The sequence below is a fragment of the Crocuta crocuta genome, unplaced genomic scaffold, assembly GCF_008692635.1.
Source record: "Crocuta crocuta isolate KB4526 unplaced genomic scaffold, BGI_CrCroc_1.0 scaffold233, whole genome shotgun sequence".
Classification (NCBI taxonomy): domain Eukaryota; kingdom Metazoa; phylum Chordata; class Mammalia; order Carnivora; family Hyaenidae; genus Crocuta; species Crocuta crocuta.
In genome coordinates this window covers 2,411,542-2,437,491 of record NW_027529526.1, presented here as the reverse complement: position 1 = coordinate 2,437,491, position 25,950 = coordinate 2,411,542, and the positions used below count along the sequence as shown (strand labels likewise).

Genomic DNA, 25,950 nt, shown 5'->3' with positions numbered 1-25,950 from the left:
CGCTCACGCTTTCTCTCTCTCTCTCCTAGAAATAAACAAAACATTAAAAAAAATTAAAAAAAAAAAAAAAGACATAAATTTCCCTCAAAGCATTGCTTTAGCTACATCCCACAAATATTTATGTGTTCTATTTTCATTATCATTCAGTATTAAGTTTTAAAAAATCTTTTCATTTTGAAATAAATTCAGAGAAAAGTTACAAGAACTATACAAAGAACTCCTGTATCCCTTTCACTCATATTCTCTAAATATTACCATTTTGCCATCTTTGCTCTATATTACCTTCCCTCTTTCTCTATTTTTTCTGAGTGATCTCTGAGCAACTAGGCAAACCAATGCCCTACCACTCCAAAATATATTAGTGTCTTTGTCAACCAAACTGTCAACACTCTCTACATTGCAACAATTCAACCATTAAAACTAAAAACTTGGTGCACCTGGGTGGCTCAGTCAGTTGAGCATCCAACTCTTGATTTTGGCTCAGGTCATGATCCCAGAGTAATGGATCAAACCCCTCATCAGGCTCTATACTGAGCATGGCGCCTGCTTGAGCTTCTCTCCCTCTCTCTCTTTCTCCCCCTCTGCCCCTCTTCTTCATGCATGTCTCTCTCTCTCAAAAATAAGAAAGAAAAATACATACATAAACACTTAAATTTTAAAAAGCTAAAAAATTAACACTGGTATGTAACTACCAACCAAACTTCAGACTCTATTTAGGTTTCACCAATTGTTCCTGTAATATCCCTTAGAACAAAAGAATCCAGTTCCTAACAGTACATTTCATTTAGTTGCTCTGTCTCTTTAGAATCCTTTCAATCTGGAACTGTTCCTCAGTCTTTGTTTGACCGTCAGGACCTTGATATTTGTGAAGAATGGGACTGATTTTGGTCACGCTCCAGTTCAATCGGGTAGTTCTTTTTTACATTTTGTCTGAATTTATTCTTGTTTTCTGTGGGAGGGCTGGTCCAAAAGAACTATTTCACCATTACCGGAAATGGAATTGGGATAAGATTCAATCCTCTTCTGACCACAGAATCCACATGAAAAACATGCTTGTCTTTGACTGCCATGACAGCTCTGACAACTACAAAACAGGGACAGTTCCTTATACAGCCTCATAATATTTCATATAATTTTTTCAAATATCTGTTTTACTAATAATTAAGTGATGCCTATATAGAGTTAAAAAATCAAATAGTGGGGCGCCTGGGTGGCTCAATCAGTTGAGTGTCCGACTTCGGCTCAGGTCATGATCTCACAGTCCGTGGGTTCAAGCCCTGCATCGGGCTCTGTGCTGACAGCTCAGAGCCTGGAACCTGCTTTGGATTCTATGTTTCCTTTTCTTTCTACCCCTACCCCACTCACTCTCTCTTTGTCTCTGTCTCTCAAACATAAAATAAAGACATAAAAAAAAATCAAATAGTACACAAAGGAATCAAATGAGAAGAAAAAGTTTTCCTGGTAACATTAAGAGAATTCCAATGAGCAGAGCCTCTCTACTCTATGCTTGGCACCCCAGTGATAGGAAATATAAAGGAAAACTCTGGCCAGGAAGTCAAAAGACCTAGGTTTCCAGTCCTGGGCCTACAACTCCAAAAAAGGCTTTAGGTAAATCTTTATCCATGCAAACAGTATTTATTCAGTTCCTGGTAGTGTATTTAACCTCTCTGGGTCGCAGTTTCCCCATCTGAGAAATGACATAGCACTATCCATCTTTTCTATTTTCCTCATAGGCAGGAGAAAAATGATGCAATATTGTATATTTGAGTAGGCTGAAAGTTGAAAGCAGAATACAAGTGTAAGTATATATCAGGTATTAAACCTCCAGAAAAATTAACCATGGGAATCCAAAGCCTTAGTTGGAATACAGGAGACATATTACAGAGAAGATGAGAACAGAAGAATCTGTATACTCTATTTGGCTTTATACTATTATACTAGGTATACCTACAGTGTCCAATACAGTAGCTACTGTACATGTGGCCATTTAAATTTGAATTAAAATAAAATTTAAAATTCAGTTCCTCTGTTACACTAGTCACATTTCAAGTGCTCAGTAGCCATATGGGGTTATCAGCTACCGGAGTGGACTGATACAGACCATTTTTACCGGACAGTACTTACCCATACTATTTTACACCATGTCTACTCTTAATTGCCTGATATTAATGTTTTTACTGAAGAATGAATACATAGCACCTAGCCTGGCACTATAAAACAAAACAACAATTCTCAAAGCTTAAGAAAATGCAGCTATGTAAGAGATCTAACCAAATCAGAATGGCACGGAAGCTTCAGAAGGCCCTTGGAATGCTTCTCATTATACAGATTAGGAAACTGAGGCCCAGGGAAGCAGAGGCTCTGGCCCCAGGTCCCACAGTGAATCCACATTAGAGTTCAAAATGGAATACTGGTATCTTATACCAAAGGTTTTGCTATGTCACTTATTAGCCACATGGCCTTAGACAAGTAGCCACACCCACACCTCACTCTCATCATCTGCAAACTGAAGAAGAATAATTTCAACTCTACTGGATAGTCATGAAGATTAAAGACATGATGTCTAGAAAGCACTTGGCAGAAAACCTGGCACCCCACTGGGACTTGGTGAATGCCACCCGCTGTCATCATTAGCTAATACATTGCTCTTTCCACTGTACCACAGGCTGATCAGGGAGGCTTTGGCCGCGAGATGTATCATCGTCACAGAGCTGGTGAGTATAGGAAAGAACAGGGAAATTATGCAGCTTGGCAAAATGTGCCAGGGGAGCAGAATGATAAATGCATTGTATGGCAGTAACTACAGAAGTGCTCCCGCAAGTCCCCATGCAGTAGCAAAAATTTCACCTTGAGGGGTGCAAAGGGAAATGTACCATTTGCAGGCCTCTGTGTTCTTACCTTTAGGAAGGCATCTGAGGGATAGAGCACTGCAGATGGAGGAAGATGTTTATATTTCTATGACCCTCATGCTGGGACAAGAGGAGTTAGCATTCTGTTTTTGTTCCTTTCCTTCCAGATGTCACGTATCACAACTCTGTTAGCTACCAACACAGCTATCCCACAGTGGGCCTGTCCGAGCTGGCTTCAGAGTGGGTGGAGCTCTCCCCAAGGCTTCCCCAGGTGCCTCCTGTGTGAATAGCCCCTTGCCCTGCCCAGCAGGACAGGCATGAGACCCAAATGAATCCTAAAATATAGTGCCCACTCTGCAGCACTATATGCTCTCCTCTGGAAGATGACCACGGATGAGGTGATCAGATATTAGAGTAAAATCAAACCAGCAATAGAGTGATTCAGACTCTAATTAAGAAGAGGTTTCCATTCAATTCCATAACAAATGCTAGCCATGTGCTTTCTGACAGACATTGTCCCATGCCTTAACATACAGCTGCAACCACAACATGGTGCCTGTCCTCAAGGAGCTTAGATCTGAAATGGCATTGGGAATTGTCCAGAAAAAATTTCAACTGGGTAAACTCTCACCTGAACCCTGTGAAGTGATAAGATTTGGGTTTGCAGGTAAGGGAGCTGGGCTTGGGATACTCTGAAACGCATCCTTGCTGTCACTCTGAATGAGAACCGAAGCCCGAGAAGGGACCATAGAAATTAAGATATGTTTTCTCAGCTCTTCAAAGGCACACTTCATTGTCCCAGCTTTAAAGCGGCAGTTTCTGAGGAAGGAAAGACACTCTGGTTCTGCTCACCTCCCCTAGCCTATGCCCAGGCCCCAAGCAGATAATGAGCTGTCACAGGCTCTCTCTCTCTGATACCACCTGGACTTGTAGAGGTGGTGGTAGGGTGAGCACCATTCACAGTCACCTTTTTGTCTTCCAGTCTGGAAAACCACTACCCAGGCATCTGCATGTCTCCTAGCCCATCACACACCACTGTGTTAGTTCTACTTCCTGTGTCTTTAGACAAGTTACTTCATCAAGTTTCAGTTTCCTCATGTACAAAAGAGGAACAAAATAGTATATGCTTCACTGGCATGTGATAAGAATTGAAAGTGATATTTAGAGGCGCCTGGGTGGCTCAGTCGGTTGAGCATCGGACTTCGGCTCAGCTCATGATCTTGCGGTTCTTGAGTTCGAACCCATGGCTGTCAGTGCAGAGCTGGCTTCAGATCCTCTGTCTCCCTCTCTCTCTGCCCCTCCCCTACTCCTGCTCTCTATCAAAGATAAAAACAGAAACATTTAGGAAAAGAAAGAAAGTGATATTTACACAGTGCTTAACATGATACATGGTACATAGTCAATGATCAATACATAGGAGCTAACACTATTATTTCTAAAAAATCCTATTGTTCCCAATCAAGCCTTTCTTAACTGAGTACTCAAGCCTGCCAATGCCATCCCCAGGTTGATCACCTCTAACGAGCCAGCTCCCATAGATTCTTCAGGAACCTGAAGAGGCTTGATCCTCTCACCCATCAAATTCAGTCTGGCCCAGCCTTCAAATGTCATCTGCTCGAAGAAGCTTTCCCAAAGACTCAAGAGTCCTAACCGACTACTATGCCCTGACACCACTTCTAGATCTTTCTGTTCACAACTCCTCAGCTCTTACCTGTAGGAGATTTATACTATCAATCACATCCCATTTAGAAAGCCTTAGGACTGTGTCCTCCCTGTTGTCATATTCTGAGTCCACAGTTCAAATGCACTCTAGGTACTCAACAAGTACTGATGGATTAAGAGGAACAGAAGAATCATGGAAATGATCCACATCAAATTCCAGCTCTATGATAACAGATAATGGTTTCCAAAGTGCTATAAGAAATTGAGGTTTCCTGAAAACCCAGAGAAGGTTGGATATGACAAAGAAATCAACTAACATAACTTATTACATTCATTGCTTCCTGGTTTACAAAATGTTTTCATATTCACAACCACATTTTGACAACAACTTGGAGAGGCAGGCCATATCATCATTATACAGACATAAAATCTGAGGCTCAGAGAAGTAAAGTAGCCACAATGTTAAGTCTCTTGATTCTTCCAAGTCCTTCTCCTGTGTATTGTTCCTTCATACATATTCTATCTTCAAATGGTATGCATGCTCCAGACTATTAATAAAAAAATCTCACTCAAAAGGAATCACGTGGAAATAAAACCACAAAGAAGATCCTCAAGAATGACTAAATTACCTTTCTGGAGTGAGGAACTTTCCTCACGCAATCCTGGGGGTGCTGGCTACGACAACCTACATTTTGTTCAGCAGCCGTGCCGTCCCCAGCCAGCTAGGTCTCCTGAAGTGGCGCATGGCAAGGTCCTCATGGGAGCTACAGGCAGCCTCCCAGTGCCTACGAGCGGGCTCCCACACTGCCTCCTGCTTCCCTTTCCTCTCACACTTCTGACCTCTTTGAAAAGCCAAAAGCTTCACAATTGATGGCCGTAGAAACTGCTCTTTTTGCAAAGACATCTCTGAGCTCTTCCATTTCTGCTACCCACAGCCAGTCTCCCCCAATGTTGGATGATACCAGGCATTCGGGGAAAAGAGCTTCCTTCCAAAAGCAATCTGCAGGTGTGGGAGGTCCCCACCAGCACTGACAGTGCTCCCACAGAGAGAGCCACTGCATCACAAAAGAGAGTTACGTAATCACACAAAGACTAACTTCTCCCTTCTAGTCATAATTCAGTGGTCCCTCCACCAATGGGGGCCTTAGGGTTCTGAGAGCCACATCCTGAAATAAGGGCCTGGTTTTGCTTCCTTGGAAGTAACCAGAGCATTTTCTCTTTATCTACTGCAGGAGGTGCCTACCAGGCAAGGTCTCAGCATCTCAAGATATTGCAGGCCAAGAAGAGGCTGGAACTAGACAGAAATAACCTCTGGGAAAGAGGGGTGACTACAGGGCAGGCTCCTCAAACAGCCATACAATATAAAGTGAGGGGCCTGGCAGTGAGAGGGCTGATTTGGGCCAGTGCCAATACCAAAGAGGGCCTCCAAGCAGGAAGCTCCAAGGAGCCCCAGCCCTCAAAATAAAGCAGATGGCATTTTACTGAGCAATCAGCCATTCAGAACAAGGTCCCAGACAGTGATCAGGATCCAGGACACAGAGTCCAGTCCCTGGATAGGGAGACTGGCAAAATCCGTGCCCTCTTCAGGGTACAGTTCGTGTGCAATGGAACTGGCAGAGAGGTCCAGCTGTCTGGACAGGGCCCACGTGGAAGGGAGAAGGTGTTTTAGAAAGACAAAAGGAAGGCCAGGGTTCATTAGCCAGCACACAGCAAACTCCAGATCTGGACTCTCAAGAAGGATCAGGGACAAGGGAGGTAGAGGGAAGGTGGAAAAGAGCTTCAGAGAAAGCAGCTCGACAGAGTCAAGGAAAAGTAGGTAATGACACCAAGCAAAGAAAAACTCCATCAAGAAAGAAAAAAACAGCAGGTCTGTCAGGCCGGATGGCAGGAATACTGAGATGAATGTAAGACATCATCCTTGTTATCTTCTGGGGGATGGGTAGCAGCTGTCCAAGCAGCCAAGGGCAAAGGAAAGCAGAAGAAGCAGCATGTGCGAAGACTCAGAAGTATCAAACAATATGATAATGTTGTTGGTTCATTACAGATGAAGTGCAGAATGCAAGGGAAAGACGGGTAGGAGGCGAGGCTGGATATTCTGACGGGGCAGGATCAAGAAGAGCTTCTTTTTTAAATTTTTTTAAGGTTTATTTATTTATTTGAGAGAGAGAGAGAGAGCCCCCACGCACGTGCACAAGCAGTGGAAGGGCAAAGAGAGAGAAAGGGAGACGGAATCTGAAGCAGGCTCCAAGCTCTGGGCTATCAGCACAGAGCCCAACATGGGACTTGAACCCATGAACTGTGAGATCATGACATGAGCTGAAGTTGGACACTCAACCAACTGAGCCACCCAAGCACCCCAAGAAGAGCTTCTTATGTCAAGCTGGAGATGTTGGACTTCATCCTGGTTGGGAAGCCCTTGAAAAGTAAGGGCACACATTCATACATATAACAATTATTTGCTGAGCACCTACTATGTGCCAGTCACTAATCAAGGTGATGGGAATACAGTGGTGAACAAGGCCGAAAGCAACCCCAGAACTTATCCTCTAAGAACCCCATTATATGCACACTGGCTGGGGGGATTACAGACGGTGTTTGTCCTTCCCCTTGAGGGAAGAGGCTAAGTCTTATCCTCCTCTATAATCACAAAGGCTTGGCTAAGTTTCTTCCAAATAGTAGGTTTCCAATAAATGTTTATTGTAGAAATGAATCTTTTTTTTTTGTATTGTTAAGCATCTTTAAAAAAAAAAAAAACGGTTAAGGGCATAACAAAATCAGATTTATATTTTAGTACATCATTTTGGCAGCTGGGTGGGGGCAGTTGGGATGAGGCCAAACTAGAGACAAGAGGTTCTCACTTGAGAGGATGCCACTGAAATCAGGTGGGAGATCATGGGGGTTCAAGCTAGAAGGACAGGGGCAGAGACGGAGGCAGTTTTACTCCCCTGGCCAACCGGCCTTCACAGAGCTCACATTTCTCTCATCAAACCACCGCAGCCTCCTTTAAACTCTCATTGGCTTCTGCTTTCCCTCTAAACCTCTGCATGATTTACTTTCACCCTGGGACAGCTCCATTTTCAAGGTCAAATGCAACAAAAGACAGCTGGTCAGCTCCAGGGTGAACCTGAGTGCGGCCTGGGGCAGTCGTAATGCTGTGGAGCATGGTGGTGACACAGGAGGTCACTGGGACTTTAAATCAGGGCTGATGAATTTGCTCTGCAGCTGGGAGAGAGCAAGCCAGAAACATCCCTGCTGTCGACACTGATGGCTAACCTCGACCGGAATCCACTCTCTGTGGCACTGCCTGGAGACTGGCCATGGATTACCAAGCACCTGGTCTCCACTGCATTCACTGATTCTGATTCTAAGAAGTGTTTATCACAAGATCCAGGACAGTTCTGTGTAGCTCCTAGGATCCCAAGTGATTAAGACAGAAGAGCAGCTCTGACCCATACTTCTAACAAAGCCTGTGTCTGAAGCACAGGGTGGCTCATACGCTGTGAACCCAACACAACGTCTGTATGTCACTTTAGGGTTTGCAAAAGCCCTTATATATCTCATTTGCATACTTCAATTGCCCTGTGGGCAAGATAAAGCAGTATTTGGAGAGGTCTGACTGACTCAAAGTCACATGGATGGTGGGTGACAGAGCAGAAACTCCAACCCAGGACTCACTCTACATTCAAGACTGCCTCGTCAGCCCCGCCACCCCAGCCAGCACTGGGCTTTTACCACCCCCGTGAGTCAACCTCACCGCCCCCGCCCTTGCTGGGGCTATCCTCGTCCTCCTGCTGTTCCTCACTAGACGTGACCTGGACTGCAAGTCTGGAGAGGGCTGCCAGGTCTCTGTCACACACAACGACCACCTAGTGAGAGCCAAAGCCAGAGCACAGGGCCACATCCTGGGCAGAACTGTCCTGAGAGGAAGCTGTTGGTGCACAGCTCATGGTGCTGGCCATGAGGAGGGCAGGGCTCTGGGAGCTGGGTACCTGGCCCTGCGCCGTGTAACTGTGTGCTGCATAACCTGGAGCTCATGACAGCTTTCTCTCTCGACTTCTGCTCCCTCGCCCCCAGAATGAGGGCAGCGACAACTGTCCTGCCCACCACTTGGGGGCAAGAGTGTCTTCTTTCTGCCACTTCTCAGTAGTTGCTGGATGGACTCCCTACAGAGTAAGGCCAACTCATCCCTGCCCGGAGGCCTGCCCACATTAACCTCATCACTCCAGCAGACAGGCTGGCTTCCAAGCTCACCAGGAAGACTTAAGCCACCCAGCAGGGACTCTCACCCTTTCCTCAGCACACTTGCACCGATGTCTTACTGTGGACCAAGCCGGGACCTCAATGTGCATGGATAAATAAGACAGTGTCTGTGCTCCAAGAACTCAATGTTTGGTTTAGAGACAGACATCTTAATAATTACTGTAGTACCTCATAAATACCGTGTGACAGCACCGGGCAGCCACTTGGTCACTGCTCTGTGAATTCTTGGCACCTTGCACTGTGTATGGGTCACGCTGAGATGCAGTAAACATTTACTGAAGAAATAAAATGAAGATGTAACGTGACGACAAAAGATGTACACACTTTAAAGTGTTTCTCTTCTCCCCCTCCAAACCTCCATCTTCACAGGTCCCCTTTTTTCTTTACCCCTGCCCTGCAAGTAAGCGTCCTTCCATCTTACCACTAACCCCTTCACAGAGATTTCGGGCCTCTCTTATCTCCCTGGGCGCCCAGCTCCACTAACCCCCTGCCTCCTGCATCTCTACCCATGGTGCGCTCTCTCCCTCTAATCCTTTCCTTCAACCTTCTGACACACTCCAGTTTCCCCAAGCTCACAAAGCCAACTCGAACCAAGCTCTCCTCCCAGTTCCTGACCTTGTTCTCATCCTCCTCTGGCCACAGAATCTCTGCAAGGGCCATCCACACCCGCAGCCTGCACTTCTCACCATCCCTTCATTCCCTATGTCCTAGCTTCAGACCCTCAGAGATGACACCACAAACCTCCCATCGCCAAACCCAGCCAGCTTTTCTCAGCCTCCGACCTCCCTGACCTCCCTGTTGAAATTTCCTTAGCTTCTGAGAACACTGCAGTTCCTGGCTTGCTTTCTCTCTCTCTTGTCAATACACAGTCTCTATCTGGCTTCTCTTCCTCTGCTTTCCTCCTAATGCAAGCTCTTGCCAAGATTCCCCTGTTATTTTGCATTAGCTCCCTTGAGAAATAATTTAATGTCAAAGCTTCCAATTTAGGAAGCCTCTCCAGTCACCACCTCCCACCCCAACCACGCCACACCCCAACCCTATGGGATCCAACAGAACCAGAGGGGCTGAAAATGCAAGAAAGAAAAGGTCCCCAAGGACATGGGAAAAGATGGGATCATTGTCAGACTCTTGCAGCCTTTGTCACATTCAGCTTGTCCTGTGATGAACTGATCTCAGCCCTGCCACTAGCTCACAGGCACCTAACGCGGGAACGGTTCCGCCCTTCTCTGCTTCCCCCATTTGCCTAACGTGGTGCTTGGACAGACAGGCATACAAAGGCATCTGCTGAATAAAAGAAAACAAAAACTGAAGATGAACATGTGTGACAGCACTTGGTAAATTGAGAAGCACTAAAGGACTACAAGCCTCATTATCATCAGATTCCGTAAGAAACTTCTGGGTTGTTCGAGCATATTACGGGGTCAGAGCCTATCTGTTCTCTGGCTCTGCAGGACATGTGATGCCCAAACATCTGAAAACACAGAAATGCCTATTCCTGAACTGGCGTGGGACTGAGAAGCACGGACTGTAGGGAGAGAGTGCAGAGGAGCTAAAGAGGGTCACGTACCTCTGAAACTGTTTCTTTCATTCTTTTTTTATTTATTCAGTCAGTAAACATCCACTGAGCCCCAGCAAGGTGCAGGAGCTGTTCTAGACACTGGGAACACAGCTCTGAATGAGACAGATAGGGCCCTTGGGCTCCCAGGTCCAATATCTTAGCGGAAAGGGATGATAAATATAAGGAAAGAAGAGAACAGCAGGTAGTAAAGAAGTGCTTGCTGGATCGTGTCCTTTACCATCCCTTTCAAACAAAACAGCCCTGTCTCTTCAGAGCGCTCGCATGGACAAATCCAGCCCACTGCTTCGACGCTTGTTGTGTGTGGTTACTCCTCTTGTCGGGTCAGCGGCCGCAGCACAGACACTCTAGCTGTTCTAACCTCCCAAGGAAAACAGTCTTGGGGTGAACACTGCTACCCCATGTGGGGTGGCCTCTAGAACCTGCCACGCTGGGAAGGTCTGGGCTCCCGGGGCTGCCTGGTCTCTGAGTCCTCCTGCTTCTCCAAGAATGGCAATGATGCTAGAGATTACTTTCCAGAGAGCTACTTGGGAATGCTTTTTCAGGCTGTGTTCAATTCTGTCAGAGCCCTCTGGACTCAGCTGAGTACTGGTGGTAGATTTCTGTGTTATTTAGGGCACCGAAGTCCCACAGTCTTGACACAAACTTAAAATTAGAAATGCATTAAATATAGGAAAGGAGGAAGGTCATTCAGGAAGGGCAGCCTTCCGAGGGAGCTGCGGGACAAAGACGCCCTGGAAACTTCCAGGTTCGTTAATGGGTTTTACACAGCATTCGAGTGGTATTTCTCCCTCTGAAATAACACTGTGGAAAGCGTAGGGGACTGGCTCAAACCTCAGCTAGCACAGCTGAGTGAGTGACTCTGCAAACTAAAAATAGCTTCTTTCCCACTCATTCTGACAGATTTCACCCAGACCCAGTGCACAGGTAGATCCTCCAACAAACAGCTTTAGTCCTGTGGCAAAGTGAGGCTTGATGGCATCTGGGCTTGACAATTACCCAACCCCTGGTTCAACTCTTGTTTATCTCCACGTTTCCCGCTCCCGCTCCAATGGCTGTGTGTGTGTGCACACACGCACATGCACACTGAGCTCCCTGACTGGGATTTGGTGCTCCTCAACCAAACGTGGGCAGAATTTAAACCAGGAACATGACTCAGGACCGGGGCTGCAGAATGAGCCCAGAACAAGGCCCTCAGAAACACTAGGAATCAGTGTTTGTCTTGGGCAGTCTCCTAGCTAGCCTCTTTGGGCCTCGGTTTCCTCAACTGTAAAAGGAGGATAATCATTCTAAGTCTGGCCTACCTCACAGCATCATGCCAGGATCCAAGGAGATAATGTTATGGAAGTTATCTTCCTTCAGGCAGTAATCCCAACAGAAAGATGGGTGGCAGGGACGGGACAGGCTAGACAGGCAGCTAGACCACAACCGGGGGTGGCCCACTGGAATGGGCAGGCATCCTGACCGTCCCAGGAGTTGGAACAGATCTAGATTCACAGCTTCAGTTCATGTTGTCACCTCTGCCTGGAATGTCCTTCTCCTTTTGCTAAACTAATCTCCTCCATGTTTTTAAAGACCCAGTTCAAACAACACTTCTGTTCAATTGGTGTCTTCAGCATAAATCATTCCATCTTCCCTGCTCCCTTGGCCTTTCATATGCACCTCTAATGGCAAATGCACTCTATACAGTAAGGATTTATTTACAAACCTGGAAGTTCTTTGAGGGCACAGACACGTATTCTTTATCTCTGTATCCACCTCCCTACCCACTACCACTGTGTGGTCAGCACAGGCACGTGGCAGGCATCAACCAACATTTGGCACCAACATAGGTTGCCTGTGGAAAAGGCAAGATCCCAAAGCCAAGAAGGACATAAACTCAGGAGAGCAGGAAATGTGGGACAGCACACACAGAGCCAGTGGAAAGGGTGGCAGGTGGTAGGAAGTAGTGTCACAAACGTCCACCTGCCCTGGCAATAAGCTCACGGCCACAGGGACAGGAATCAAAGCCGAACTGCAAGTCCTGGGAGGACTAGGCGGCAGCATCATATTAAAATCCCAATGACATAAACTGGAACAGGAGCCCCTCGGGACAAGGAACAAGGGCAGAGAACAGAGCCAAGGCGAAGAGGCAGAGCAAGACTCAAGTGGTACTAAAGCCTAGAACTTCTTCTGGATCAGTTAACATGCTCAGGTCTGCCAAAACTGAGCCAACAGCTAGGGGTCAAGTGATCTTGGCTACGACCCTGAAGGACTCCAGGGGCAAAAGTCATTATAAATTTAAGTAGTGATCATTTCCATAAAATAAGAATCAGAGATGGAAGGTACTCTTAGATCTATAAGAAACATCAGGCATCACCTGGTCTAACATCCCGTACCTACGAATGGGGGTACGGGAGGAAAAGGAGCTTTTCGAAATTCACTCAATTAGGGCAGAACCAGAGCTGCAACCCAGCTCGGATTCCTAATCCAGACCTTGTCTCCTCAGAGGCTGTTGACCTTCAGTCAAGCAGGTCTTCTGATGATTCCGCTAACCCACCAGATGCCCAGCTCTAGCTGCTCCAGAATCCTGGGGAGCCCCAATGTACCCACTAAGTGAGCACAAGTACTTCTGCCCAACTGTGAAATGCAGGCCTCCATCTTTGGGCAGAGTTTAGAGCCAAGGTTCCATGGGAAATGTGGCAGCCCCACCCAGGGCCTGGGAAGCTGCTGTGGTTCACACACACTCTGCCCTGATAGGTACATAGTTTGTGTGTGTGTGTGGGGGGGGTTAATCCCAATGATTCTGCTATCCCTGGAATTTTCCAAGAGTGGCTAGAGGGGCCGAGTCTCTAAGGCCAAGCTGATAGAGCATGAAACACATAGTCTTCACCACTGTGAGAACATTAAAGGGAGGCCTGCCAGGGGTACAGTCTCAAAGTCTTTCTCAGGCTGGAGATGAGGCATGGCTCAGAAGAAAGAATTGAGAATCTCAGGGAATCAGAGACTCTGCCTCCCAGACTCCCAGAACTTTCATCCAGGTGAGCATATATATGCAAAAGGACAGATGCAACTTTACTTCATCTATACCAAAAAGATGTAAGCTTCAAGTACTTCAAGTTCAAGTCCCAGCCCCATTGTTTGTTTACCTACTGTGTGATCTGGGGCCAATGACTTCCCCATTCTGAGCCTGAGTATCCTTACTCATAAAGCAGTGACTATAACACTGGCACTCAGTTTTATTGAAAGGAGGAAATAATACATGTAAAGTTTTTTAGCATGTTGCCTGGCCCATAATCACCACCAAGTAACATTGTGTTTATTTGCTTTCTTTTGTTCACAAGAAGGGATGGTTAAGCCACCTGTGCTTTCCCCTCCTGTGGGCTGTCACTCTGGATCCCAGCCCAGACACTTCACTCCTCCCTCTGCTTATCCCTTGGACACAGAAGAAGGCAACTGGTCATGTAGGGGCCACTCTTAATTCCTTGAAAGTCAGGAATCATCAGCTTAGTTCAAGGCTGTTCCTGTCTCCCCAGGTGTCTCTGCACCTCCCTGACCAAACCCTTCCCAGGGCAGTACCCACTCTAGGATGGCTTTTATCTTTTCCAAGGTGAATCCACTCCTGGTGCCTTATAGCTGCCCACTGGCCTGGCTCTGGGCCTCAGGCAAATAGATGACTGACAGGTCAGACCTGGACATCAACCGTGAGGATAATTCCCAGACCCAATTTACCAAAAGGAGACAGCCTGGCATCTGAACCTGCAGTGAGACCAGCATGCACACATACCAGCGCCCCAGAGACTAGAGCAGAAATGAAGGGAACACTAAATAATGAAGCAATAATGAAGCGGCCATGACACTCCAGGCTCAAGCCACCTCCTCAGATTGCTCCACGAAGAAGCTAAACAAAAGTCACATCAATGTCAGGCTCTTGGGCTATATGTCTGCACTGTCACAGTACTACACATGATGGCCACCACACGGTGTTACAAGGTGAAGAAGAGAAAGGACCCAACAGTTATGGAGTGCCTGCCACAAGCCAAGAACCTTAGTTACAATCCTCAAGGATGACCTTTTGTGGTAGGTATTATTATCCTGATCTTGCCAATAAAACCAGCGACTCAGAAATATCTGTGAAGCCTCTGTGCCTCTGCTACGCTACCTGCCCACAGAGTCTTAAATGTTCTGGGAAAGACAAAGAAGAATAAAGGGTCTAATGCACTCGGGACCAAGATCTCAGCACCTTCACTGGCTAAGCAGACCGTACTAGCTACAATACTGCATTCCCTTATTCGCAGCTGGGGAAGTCAACTTCTCTCAAACAGAATCTAGAGAAATGTAGCAAAAGTCATAAAGATGCTCATGGCCTTTGCCCCTGCAATTTCATCCTTAAGACTGTATCTTAAAAATTAACACTTCAAAAGGGTATTCACTGCAGAGTCCACCATAGTGACAAAAAAAGAGAAAATTATATAAATGTCTAACATTCCAAGAATGGTTTGGAAAATCCCAGAACCTTCGAATCACGTAATGTTACAGAGCCATTTTAAATGGCCTTAGAGATCATGAAGCAACAAAGCAAAGCATTTGCAATAAAATAAATGAAGACTGAACACCAAATATCTCACTGTAACTTTGGAAAGTATGTACATGTGTACATGCAACAGGGAATGTAGTTGTTAGGGTGGTTAAGATTAAAGATGGTTTTATTATTATTATTACCATTATTATTATTATTATTATTATTACCACCACCATGTCTAAATTGCCTTTTTGGTGTTGTTTAATGAGTGCCTTGTCAATTAAAGAAAAAAAAGAGAGCAAGAAAGACAGACAGACTTAACCTGGCACTAAGGAAAGGCCCAGGAGGAGCAGGTCTGGGATGTGAAGCAGAAATTGGGAACCGTCCTACATACCCGGAAGGAGGAGGCCAGGCAGGCCCCCGGGGAAGGGAAGCCCTCTAGGTATGAAGAGGGTTGTAATTAGTCTGATGCTAATTACAGAAGTCTCGCTAGCTTATTAATTTTTTTGACAGACTCTGAATGAAGACTGAACTCCTTCATTAAGCCAACTCAGGTTCAGAGGCACATTTCCTACGTGGCCATCCTCATTCTTCTCAAAAAACTAGCCTTTTCTTTTTTTAAGGACAACAGTAAAGTAAAATTTAGTAACAGAAACACACACCCTGGAGAAATTAAGACTCCTGCCTTAAATGTAGAAATTCAAGACATTTCAGGGAATTAAAGGGGCTTGAAGAAGCAACTGAACTACAATATTTTCTGCACTGGGAAATATAAACAGAAATGCAAAATACTTACCTCAGTACAAAAGCCCCCTTGATCAGGCTGCAACCCATCTTTTGGATACTAGCTCATATTCACCCCCACAGACACCCCATGCTCTGGCCAAACTGACCCACCAATGCTCCCCCAAATAGTTTCTTTACTTTCCTACCCCCGTGACCCTGTTCCAGCCTTCGTGCCCACCTGAAAGTCCTCTTCTTTCTTACAGCTGCTTACTGGAATCTGATCCATCCTCCAAGGCACCACTCAAAGCCATGGCCTCCATGACACTAGCCTAACCCAATCACAGTAGCCTGAATTCATTTCTCACTCTTTGAAGTGGACACAGGGTACTTGGAATTTCTCTAAAGGAGTTACACACAGTCTGCGTTGAGGTACAGTTATCTAGGTAACTCCCTTTCCTACCAGATTAAACCACAAGCAACTTGAGGCAAAGACCCCTTCAGTGTCCTGCATGGAACCCACCATAATGCCTTCACTATAAGCACACAGTAGGCCCTCAGTAACCATTTCAATGAAAGACAAGGAAAAGAGACGTATCACATCTATGGAAAGTCACGTCCTACCTCAGCTGCTCCTGTTAAGCAATGCAGACAGGAAGGCATGCTCTTCTGTGGTTCTGAGCAGGGGAGGGATGAATCATGGCTCTGTAGTTTCCAGTCTTCATGAGACTCCAGCTTCCTCCCTAGTTGACCATAGTCTGCTCGGCCCCAGGTAAACACCTTGCCAGTTTCTAAAAACAAACATCAGTTGAATTAAGGCTACATTCCACAGCTATAATCTCATGGGTAGGCAAAGAACTACAAGAGAAAGTGTGAACGTTTATTTTAGTACCAAGTGCCAAGTACCAGGAGCCATCCTATCTTCCACAGACATGGGGACTGAGGTTCAGAGGGGTGAAATGACATGACCAAGGTCAAACAAGCAGGGAGTACCAGAGCTGGATTCTAGCAGAGGCCGATTCTAAAGCCTGTGCACCTGCATTTTAAAAGATAGGGACCGGGCTACAGGGTCCACCCTTTACGGCATCCCTACCCCTCCTCATGCTTTGCCCAAATCTCTGTACTCAGGCTCTCCTCCCTCTCACCCAATCCAGGGCCCATCAGCCACCCCAAAAGACCCCCAGGCTCCTGACCTGCCCCATGCCACAATCTCTTAGCACCTTACGCTTAGCACAATTAAAGCCAATTTCATGTGTTTTCTCCCCGTATAACATAAAAGAACCTTCAGAGTCTAAGCTCATACCCAAAAAAAGCAATTCTCATAGTCCCAAGGCAAGTGTCTATGTGTGCTAGAAGGAAGAGAGTGAGAGAAGGGAAAAAAGACAAAATCATTTACAGCCAGGAAAGCCTCAGTTCCCCAGATGCACCACCTGGGAAGCTGGCCAGTGCAAAAGATGATTGAAGAAAATGGAATTTGGAAAAGGAGAAATGCCTTTCTTCTCCCAGAGAAGAAAAAATTCACTGAACTCGTTCAGTTGTACCAAGTGCCACATTTGTTATTTCAACAGAAATGCAAAATCCGATGAGGCATAGATTATTAACAGATTCTCTGCAATAAATATGCATAACCATGTGCGCTGTATAAATTCTTTATACATGTTTATTTTAACAAAGAAAAACTTTGCTTAGGAGACAAAACACTAAGCAATGCATATTAAATTCTAGACAAATCTACTACTATGATACTACTTTGTTTGGTATCAACGCTTCATCTGGCCCCACTTTCAACACATGGTTTATAGTGTCAGCTAAAATACAACTATAGACTCATGGGGGAAATGTCAGAATATTGAAGGGATATAGTCCTCGGGATCAATCTGCTCATGGACACCATCGGAGATGCCAAGAAGTTCTGAGCTTCCTCAAAGAGGGAAAAAAGTCTGTGCAGCCCATGGTATGCATGCATAAAAGTCTGTGCAGTAGGTATATGACAGGAACTAGGAGTGGGTCCCCTCAGACATGCTGCTTCATGGCCTCCCATGTGTTGTTCCTTTCACCATAGAAGCCCTTTCCTCATATTATTCATTTGATAAACTATGGCTGCACCTGTACAGTCCAGCTCACGTACCACCATTTCTGTCAAGCCCTTTTGTACCCCTCAATCCTCCACAGAAAGGGTGAAACCCACCCTTCTGTGAGCCACCTTTATTACTGTCCTCATCAACTACTATGTCCCCATTTAACAGGTGAGAAACTAAGGTTCAGAGAAGTGACTAGCCCAGGGTCACCAGGGTCCCAACTAAGTCACACCTCCTCCTACTAGCTCGTGGTACTACTATTCTGTATTGGTTTCTCACATGGGTATGGATCACTGGATAACCAACACTCAACACTCAATATCCTTCCCTCACTTCTGTAGGACCCACAAAAAAACTCATGTGCCCAGGACCCATAAAACATCCAAAACCGACAAACGGTACCTCTACATGAGCTGGGTAGGATTTACAACCATACTGCCTTAGCAGGGAGGGTCCCAAGGAGCTAAAAGAGGGGACTGTTACTTAACTGACCCTAGCATTTTTCTGAGGGAAGCAACTGGCATGTTGCTATCTGCAAGACTATCAAAGAATTATGTTATCACAAGTCCCACAATAAATCCTTTCTTATCAAGTAAAACATTTTAGAATCTTCTCTCCTATTGATTATTAATGTCCAAGGCAGGTAAGACTGCCTGAATATGCTGCCGCCATTATTCCACCTCCAATAGCAATTCAACCATTCTACTTACATAGCACTTTTCACCTTCAAAGCACTTTACAAAGATTAACTAATTAATTCTCATGTTCCCTGAGGAGGCCACAGACATTCTATCAGAGACAAGCCCCAAAACCAGGCTGATTGGATGTCCAGACTTCATTCTCCAGTCTAGGTTTGCTCAGTCAGGTAGGTGCACTCTCTGAAAGCTACCTATTTCTCCCCAAAATATACTCTGCATCAGAAGGCTCACAGAAGACAAAGGAGATTCTTATTTTTCCTTTCCTTTTAAACAGACCCATATTGACCACTTCTTAGGTGCCCAGTACATTCAGAGCCACTATCTCAATTAATCCTCAAAATAATTCTAGGGAGTACAGATTACTAAATTTATTTCGCAGATGAGGTTAAATGACTTGGCCAAGACCAAACAACCAGCAGGTGGTGAAATCAAGATTAATATCTGTGAATTCTGACTCCAATCATTGGTAGCTCCAGTGATTACTCAGCTGCTGTCAGTTCTTACAGTATTTGAGGAGAGGGAAAGCCCAGGTCAAATGGGTATGTTCTGTGGACCAGCTCACTTCCCAGGGCACCTTGCAGAACTCAGGACTGTAAGCGTGGAAATAAAGGCATTTAACACAAGGATTATGATGGTAGGCCACCAGTGTAAAAGAAAACAATGAATCCATATACAAAAAATGTTCACTAATGCACTGTAGACAAAACTATGTCTCAAGCAGAAGTATGCTATCAAATCCAAGGAGATTTAGAGCACAAATGTAACAAATGAATTTTTCCTAATAGTAAAAGAATTATATATTACTATGATAAAAGATAGATACATTAATGTCATCCAAAAAGCATAGGTGTGTATCTTCAGATAAATGAGAAAAATGACCAACAGTACAAAATAAAGTTAGCAAGTAAAATATGATTTCAGGTACGCCCATGTGCAAATTGACATAAAATCACTATGGAGCCAAGACGTTAAGTACAGGCAGCCGAAGTTCCCAACACAACACAGAAAACAACAGAGGCCAAGTAAGTAGCATTGACAAAGTATGCCTGAAGAGCCTGGAGAAACCATTTGAAACTGGAATTCTCCTGGCAGGTTTGATGGAAGAAGTATCATTTGAGGTGAACTTCTAGATAGGAAAAGAAAATGGGAGGATGAGGGAGAATATTCTAGGAGTAGGGAGAAGGGACAAGCAATGACAGAGACCAAAAAAGCATAAGGTGGGTCAGGTAGAGAGACAGTGAGGGTCACGAGGAAGAGGGACTGAAAGGTAGGTCAGAACTGCAGGCTGGGGCCACCATAGGGAAATGCCAAGCTCAGGGTCTGGATCTCACCTTCCAGACCATGGATCCCACCTTCCAGACCATGGATCCCCAAACTTGCTGGTCTGCACTCACCTATTAGTAAAATGTTTTTTTAACATATTATATAATTATATGTGTGTGTGTGTGTGTGTGTATATATATGTGCATGTGTATGTATACACATATATTCACAGATACACATATATTCATCTATTTATTAAAATATATTCTTGTATTACATATACATAAATTACAAATATGCCCTTATTTAAAAATATACAGTGTAAAATATACTCACAAAGTAGAAAATTTTAAAGAATGAGATAAAAACACATAAAAGGAGTCATAATTTGTTCTTCCCATACCCTGGCAATTAGCCTCACATGCTGACTTTAGAGACTGCTGCTAACTAGACCATGCGGAGACTGCAGACTGGGAACAGAACTGATGCCTGGTCAAAGGAGAGGTTGGGGATGGCGCATCAGGCAAAGGTGGAGGGACCAGTAATAAGAACATTCATGCCTAACACTTGCATCGCACCCACTGTGTGCTACGTACTGGTCTAAGCATTCTCCATACAGCACCCTGCATATCACTCTTCCTGGCCGCATTTGATGGACAAGAAACTAGGTGCTTACCCAAAGGCAGAGCAGTAGTGAGTGAAAGGGGAAAGAAGAAAGACAGCCACTACAACTACACAAGCCTAAGATGGATTAGGGCTGAACCAAGGGTTGAAGTCACGGGGGAAAACAAGACGGGAATTTGCAAGGCCCGCCATCCTACCAGATGTCAGAGATCCTACCAGATGTCAGAGAAAGGGAACAGGAGGAGATGACCACTGCATGAGATTTCAGGACTTCAGATGTCAGGATTGGTGGGAAGGTGGTGGTACCATTAAAAGAAATAGACAGAAGGGCTACGATGCCAGATCCGGGGTCCCATCAATGGGAATCATGAAATATTATTTCATTACTAAAATGAGTTAACTCTTCTGGGGCCTTCTGCAAACAGGTAGCCAAATATAAATAGAGAGGAGGTAAGTGAGGGAAAAGACCACTCTCTGCAAAGCCCTGGCAGGGACAAAGGAGGGTCTGAGGAGACTCAGGAAGCTGGGGAGGGGGAGGTTGGGGAGGTGATGAATATTCAAGGAGGTAGCTTCCTTTAGCATCCATAGGAGGGCTGTCAGGAATGGTGGTGAGAACTCCATTCCCAGCAACACCTAAGCTCTTCAGGTAAGGGGAATTTCTACCCCATTCCAGGGAAACAGATCCTAAAGGTGAGAGGAAGATGGATTACAGTGTAATATAAGGAACCTTCACAGTTTCTTAAAAGAATGTCCCAAAAGGGAACAGAGTGTCATTGAAGGCATCAAAAGGAGTTAGCAAACAAAGGTAGACGTCATAAAAGGAACACTCCTGGGTCAAGGCAGAGAAAAGGTCATACAGCTCCTCAGTCCCTCCTGTAGCATATCCCAGGTGCTATGAAGCCTCCTAGAGCACACACGTACGAAGTGAGCCATTCTCTAGTTAGGAACTGGTTATACTTGTAATTCACCTGCTGACAAACACCCAGTTACTCTCAGGTTATTAATTCTAAGTCCTTAAAGTGGAAGATCCTGATTTCCATAATTCATCCCTTGTTCTGCCACATGGACAGACATTTTTTAAAAAGGCACTAACAGGGCGCCTGGGTGGCTATCTGCTGTCCGCACTGAGCCCGCTTTGGATCCTCGGTCCCTGCTTCTCTTTGCCCCTCCCCCCCTCAAAATAAACACTTTTTTGAAAAAGGTGCTAATAACCAAGGATTGGTCAAGCCAGAACTGGAGTCCCCCAGCCTAATCTTCCCATGGAAGGAGAAGAGTGAAGAGGGAGAGAGCTCAAAGCACAGGTGCTGGAAGCAGTCACGCCAGGCTGTGATTGTGGACGAATGTGCCATGCCGCCCCTCCACAGGCCGCCACGCTGCTTCCTCCTGTCCCTGGCTGTCTCCACTGCCCCAGCCCCATTCACCTAGTTAACTCCTGCCTCTTCAACTCTGCTGAGTCCTCAGCTCAGATCAGGCTCCTCTGTGGAACAACCTTGGAGAACCACGTTCCTCATCCTGAGGCACTTATCTCAGTTTGTAAATGCACACTCATTAGGAACACTTTTGATTAATGTGTGTCTCCCCTTCAGAGAGTCAGCTCTAGGACTTCAGGGATTGCCTGTGTTTGCTCATCCCTGCACCCTAGAATAATGCTCAGCGCAAAGCAGGGGCTCAACGAATATCTGTGGCCTCAATCAACAGATGAACAAATGAAATTAACTACTGAATTTTATCATTCACTGGTTCCATAATCTTGAGCAAATTACTCAACATTGATAAAATGGGAATAACATCTACTTGTAGAGTTGCTGTAAGGATATTTTTGCAAAAAGTATGTGACATTTCATAGTAAATGTTAGCCACCAGTACTCTCGTTCTCCTGACTGAACCCTATAGCCTCATCAAGGATTTCCAGTGTCCACCCACAGTGTCTACCAATGTGTCAAATCTTCTCAGTCAACTCCCACCGACCAATGTCTTGGGGTTAATGTCTCTACAGACAACCAAAGAAGGAGAAGAGCACTGAATGCTCTGTCTTGGAATTTTGGATTTTTAAAAGATTCAAGCATAGTGTCCAGCACATCAGAGGCCTCTGAAGTACCATGCAATACCAACAAATTAAAGCTAGGGAAAAAGAAGAGAGCAGTAGGGAAAGGAGAGGAAACTTTAACGTAAGACTCAGAAGGCCTGGATCCTATTCCTGGCTTCTCTGCTAGGTTTTGTGACCTGAAACAGGTCCCTTCTCCTCCAGGAGCCCACTTTTCCCACACATAAAATAAAGAGGACTGGGGTAAATGGCCTCAGAGTCTTTTCCTGATCTACACTTCAACAAGGATGTCTAAAAACCTTCTCTATCAAAGAGTGCTATACAATCCAATTTTACTGGCATCTTTGTAATATTTAGTCTGACCAGTATCCTAAAAGAAAGCATCCACTTTAATATCAAAGACCACTCATACAGTTAACCAATTAAATAAAGATTGGGATTGACTGTATATCCTGTTATCGCTTAATAAAATTTCCTTCATCTCCAAAGTTGTATCATGAACAATTCCATCAAGGAAAAGGTTTGGAATTTTTGAAAAGTCAATGCAGTAATAAAGTTTCCAACCAGAGGCTGCCCAACTGAAAAGGGGAGAAGACGACTACAAAGAGAACGACAAAAGGTAAGGGACTGGGGAGAATTTTACTGAGACCCAACTCTGCGCAAACCTCTACTTTAGGCACTGCCATAATCATCTAATTTAATCAACCCTGAATGACTGGTGTGAGCCCCATCTTACCGATAGAGAAACAGATCACAGAACTTGAATGACTTGCTCAAGACCACAGAGCCAGTATGCTGCAGAGCTATCGTGATGATGGTAATAATAACAGCTAATATTCTGAGGGTACTTATGTTATGCTAAACTCTACATGGACTGTCCCATTTAGTTCACAGAAACACCTCAGGAGTAGGCATGATTATAATCCTCAAATTACAGGTGAGGAAATTAAAGCACAAGAGAGGTTGAGTCTCAGGCTCAGGGCCCTGCTGCGGTCAGCGGCGGAGCTCGGATGGAATCTGGCACCAGAGGTGGTGCCCTCAGTCACCGCTCTGCAGAGGACACACCGCTTTCCACTGGGTCACACCGCGTCTTCAAAAATGAATGTTCCCAAGGACTTCTGGAGGTTGTTCAGGGTTACAGGGACGCAAAGAGCCTGGCTGCTGAGTGACTGCATGAGCTTCATCCTTGGCCTTCATGGCAAAGATCAGACCCCCACAACATGCCAGGCATTCCACCCAGCTGCTCCATTTTCATCACGGACTCTATTAGCTGTCAGATTGGGAGCACTGGCAATAGAAGTCAAGACAGACTGCACACTGAGGAGGCCACAGACCAGCGACAGGACTATCTATACCATGAGGGGTTGGGGCTTCCCAGACAAAAGCAGGGAGGAATGATTTCTTCTCCCAAACTGGGTTCTAGTTTATTTAAGTACCTCCTTGGCCTTCTACACAATCCTTTTCCAAAAGCACCTATGTTCTCTCAATGCTGGATGGCTGCCCCTTTGTCAACGGCATACTTTGCTTCCTCCCTCCAGGTATTAGGGTCATATTGGGCCCCAGTCCACAATGCTGGTCAGCCCATAATGCTGGTCAGCCCATAATGCTGGTGGCCTTTACTTGTTCCACCTAGAGAACTCCTTCTCACCCTTCAGGGCCTGGCTCAAATGCCACTGCCTCCCCAAAGTCTCCCGTCACCCCCTTGTTCTGACACCCCTTCCTTTGGGAGCCACTGGCCTGATGCTTGTACTTTTGTACCAACAATTATTCTACGCCACCAACTGTAAGATTGTTTGATGGCATAGCTCATGTTGCCCTCCGAATTAGTCAAGGTTCTCCAGAGAAACAGAACCAATGGGATGGAGAGAGAGAGATTTACAAGGAATTGGCTCATGTGATTATGGAAGCTGGCAAGTCCAAAATCTAAAAGCCAATATCTCAGTTCAAAGGCCATCAAGCAGGAGGAGTTGATGCCCCAGTTAGAAGGCCATCAAGCAAGAGAATCCCTCTTACTTGAAGAAGGATCCGCCTTTTGTTCTATTCAGGTCTTCAATTGATTAGATGAGGCCCACTCACATTAGGGAGGGCCATCTTTACTCAGTCTATCATATAAATGTTAATCTTACCCAAAAACACCTTCACAGAAATACTCAAAATAATGTTTACCAAATAACTGGGGAAGTCATCTCCAGGTCATGTTGACACATAAACTTAACCATCACACCCACTAAAGAGTGAAGAGCAGGGGCGCCTGGGTGGCTTAGTCGGTTAAGCGTCCGACTTTCGCTTAGGTCATGATCTCATGGTTCGTGGGTTCGAGCCCCGTGTCGGGCTCTGTGCTGACTGCCAGCTCAGAGCCTGGAGCCTGTTTCAGATTCTGTATCTCCCCCTCTCTCTGACCCTCCCCTGCTCACACTGTCTCTCTCTCTCTCTCTCCTAAAAATAAATAAAACATTAAAAAAAAAAAAGACTATGCATTTAAAAAATAAATAAACAAAAAATAAAGAGTGAAGAGCAGTAACCCTTTCTTATTTTCTCTGTACTCCTCACAGCACCCAGCACAGGGCCTGAGCCAGAGTAGGTGCTCAATGTTTGCTGAGAGAGAGGTCTAGGCATTGCTCTTACCGGGGACTTTCGTATGCCACCAAGCACATTAGAGACCATCCCATTCGACCTCCCAAAGAGAAGACAAAACTGAAGGAAATAACTTTTCCAAGTCACAATAACTACCTGGAAGCAGGACCAGAGATTCAAATTATCCAATACATCATTACTGCCCGCTATCTATACGCCAGGTGCTGTCCCAGGTGCTGGGGCCACGGCCATGAACAAAACAGACAGAACTCATCTGTCCTTCCTTCAAGGAATATTCAAGCAGGGGGAAGATGGGCAAATGACCAAAAACCACATAAAACATATGCCCTGGCAAATGACTCTAAGTGTTATAGAGAACATAAAGTAGGGAAAGGGGACAGGCAGAGCTGGAGAAGGCAGCAGAGGCCCAGGAGCAACACCTAGCTCCCGACTCCCCATCTGGTGCTTTTCCTCTGTTGCACACCACCTTGCTTGAAGGAAGAATCTTAAGTTTAAGAGAACTCAGTCAGCCCATGCAGGAGCATTGAAACCTGTTCTAACTACCTCTCAGGGCTGTGATGAAAAGCAAGGGAGGTAATAAACATGAAAGTACTTTGTAAACTCCAACAGAGGTGTTAGTAATATTATGACCATCACTCTTTCTCTACAGTCAGATTGCAAAGGGCCATCAGGAGAGGCTGGGCTCCAAGTCCCAGCTCTCAGAGGGCTGCTCTGGCTGAATGAGTGGGTCCTCTGCTCCTCTAGGGGTCCAGACACTCACCAGGCCCCTGGCCACACCCAGTACTCGCTTGGTGCCTGGAGAGAACTCTCCAGTGGAGGCTGGGGGCTCTGCAGATGTTTCCTAGCTCATGTCACATTCAGACTCCAGAGCTTCTTCACATACTTTTAGACTCTTATTAATAACACTTTAAAATGCAGATTGCTGCCTAATCTTAGCTGCGTAATTAAAAAAATAATCTTGCTTCTCTCCCTCCCAACAAGGAAGGAAACTATACCCCGGGGCTTCTGCAGCTAAGAATCACACCCTGCAGATGAGCTGGAGAAGACTCAAGTGGGGGTGGGGTCAGGGGATGGGCC

The 25,950-nt window shown here is 45.5% G+C and overlaps 1 protein-coding gene across 7 annotated transcripts in view; it reads right to left on the bottom strand.

Moving 5' to 3' along the window:
- SERGEF (secretion regulating guanine nucleotide exchange factor) overlaps positions 1-25,950 on the bottom strand; it is a 221,225-nt gene that overhangs the window by 155,075 nt on the left and 40,200 nt on the right. For all 7 annotated transcript variants that reach the window (XR_013334364.1, XR_013334366.1, XR_013334365.1 and 4 more), the window contains one exon: positions 16,196-16,362. Coding sequence is in view for 4 of the 7 variants with exons in the window: in XM_077761115.1 (XP_077617241.1) it covers positions 16,196-16,362 (167 nt within the window). In the remaining 3 variants the exon portion in view is untranslated. The remainder of the gene's footprint in view (positions 1-16,195; positions 16,363-25,950) is intronic.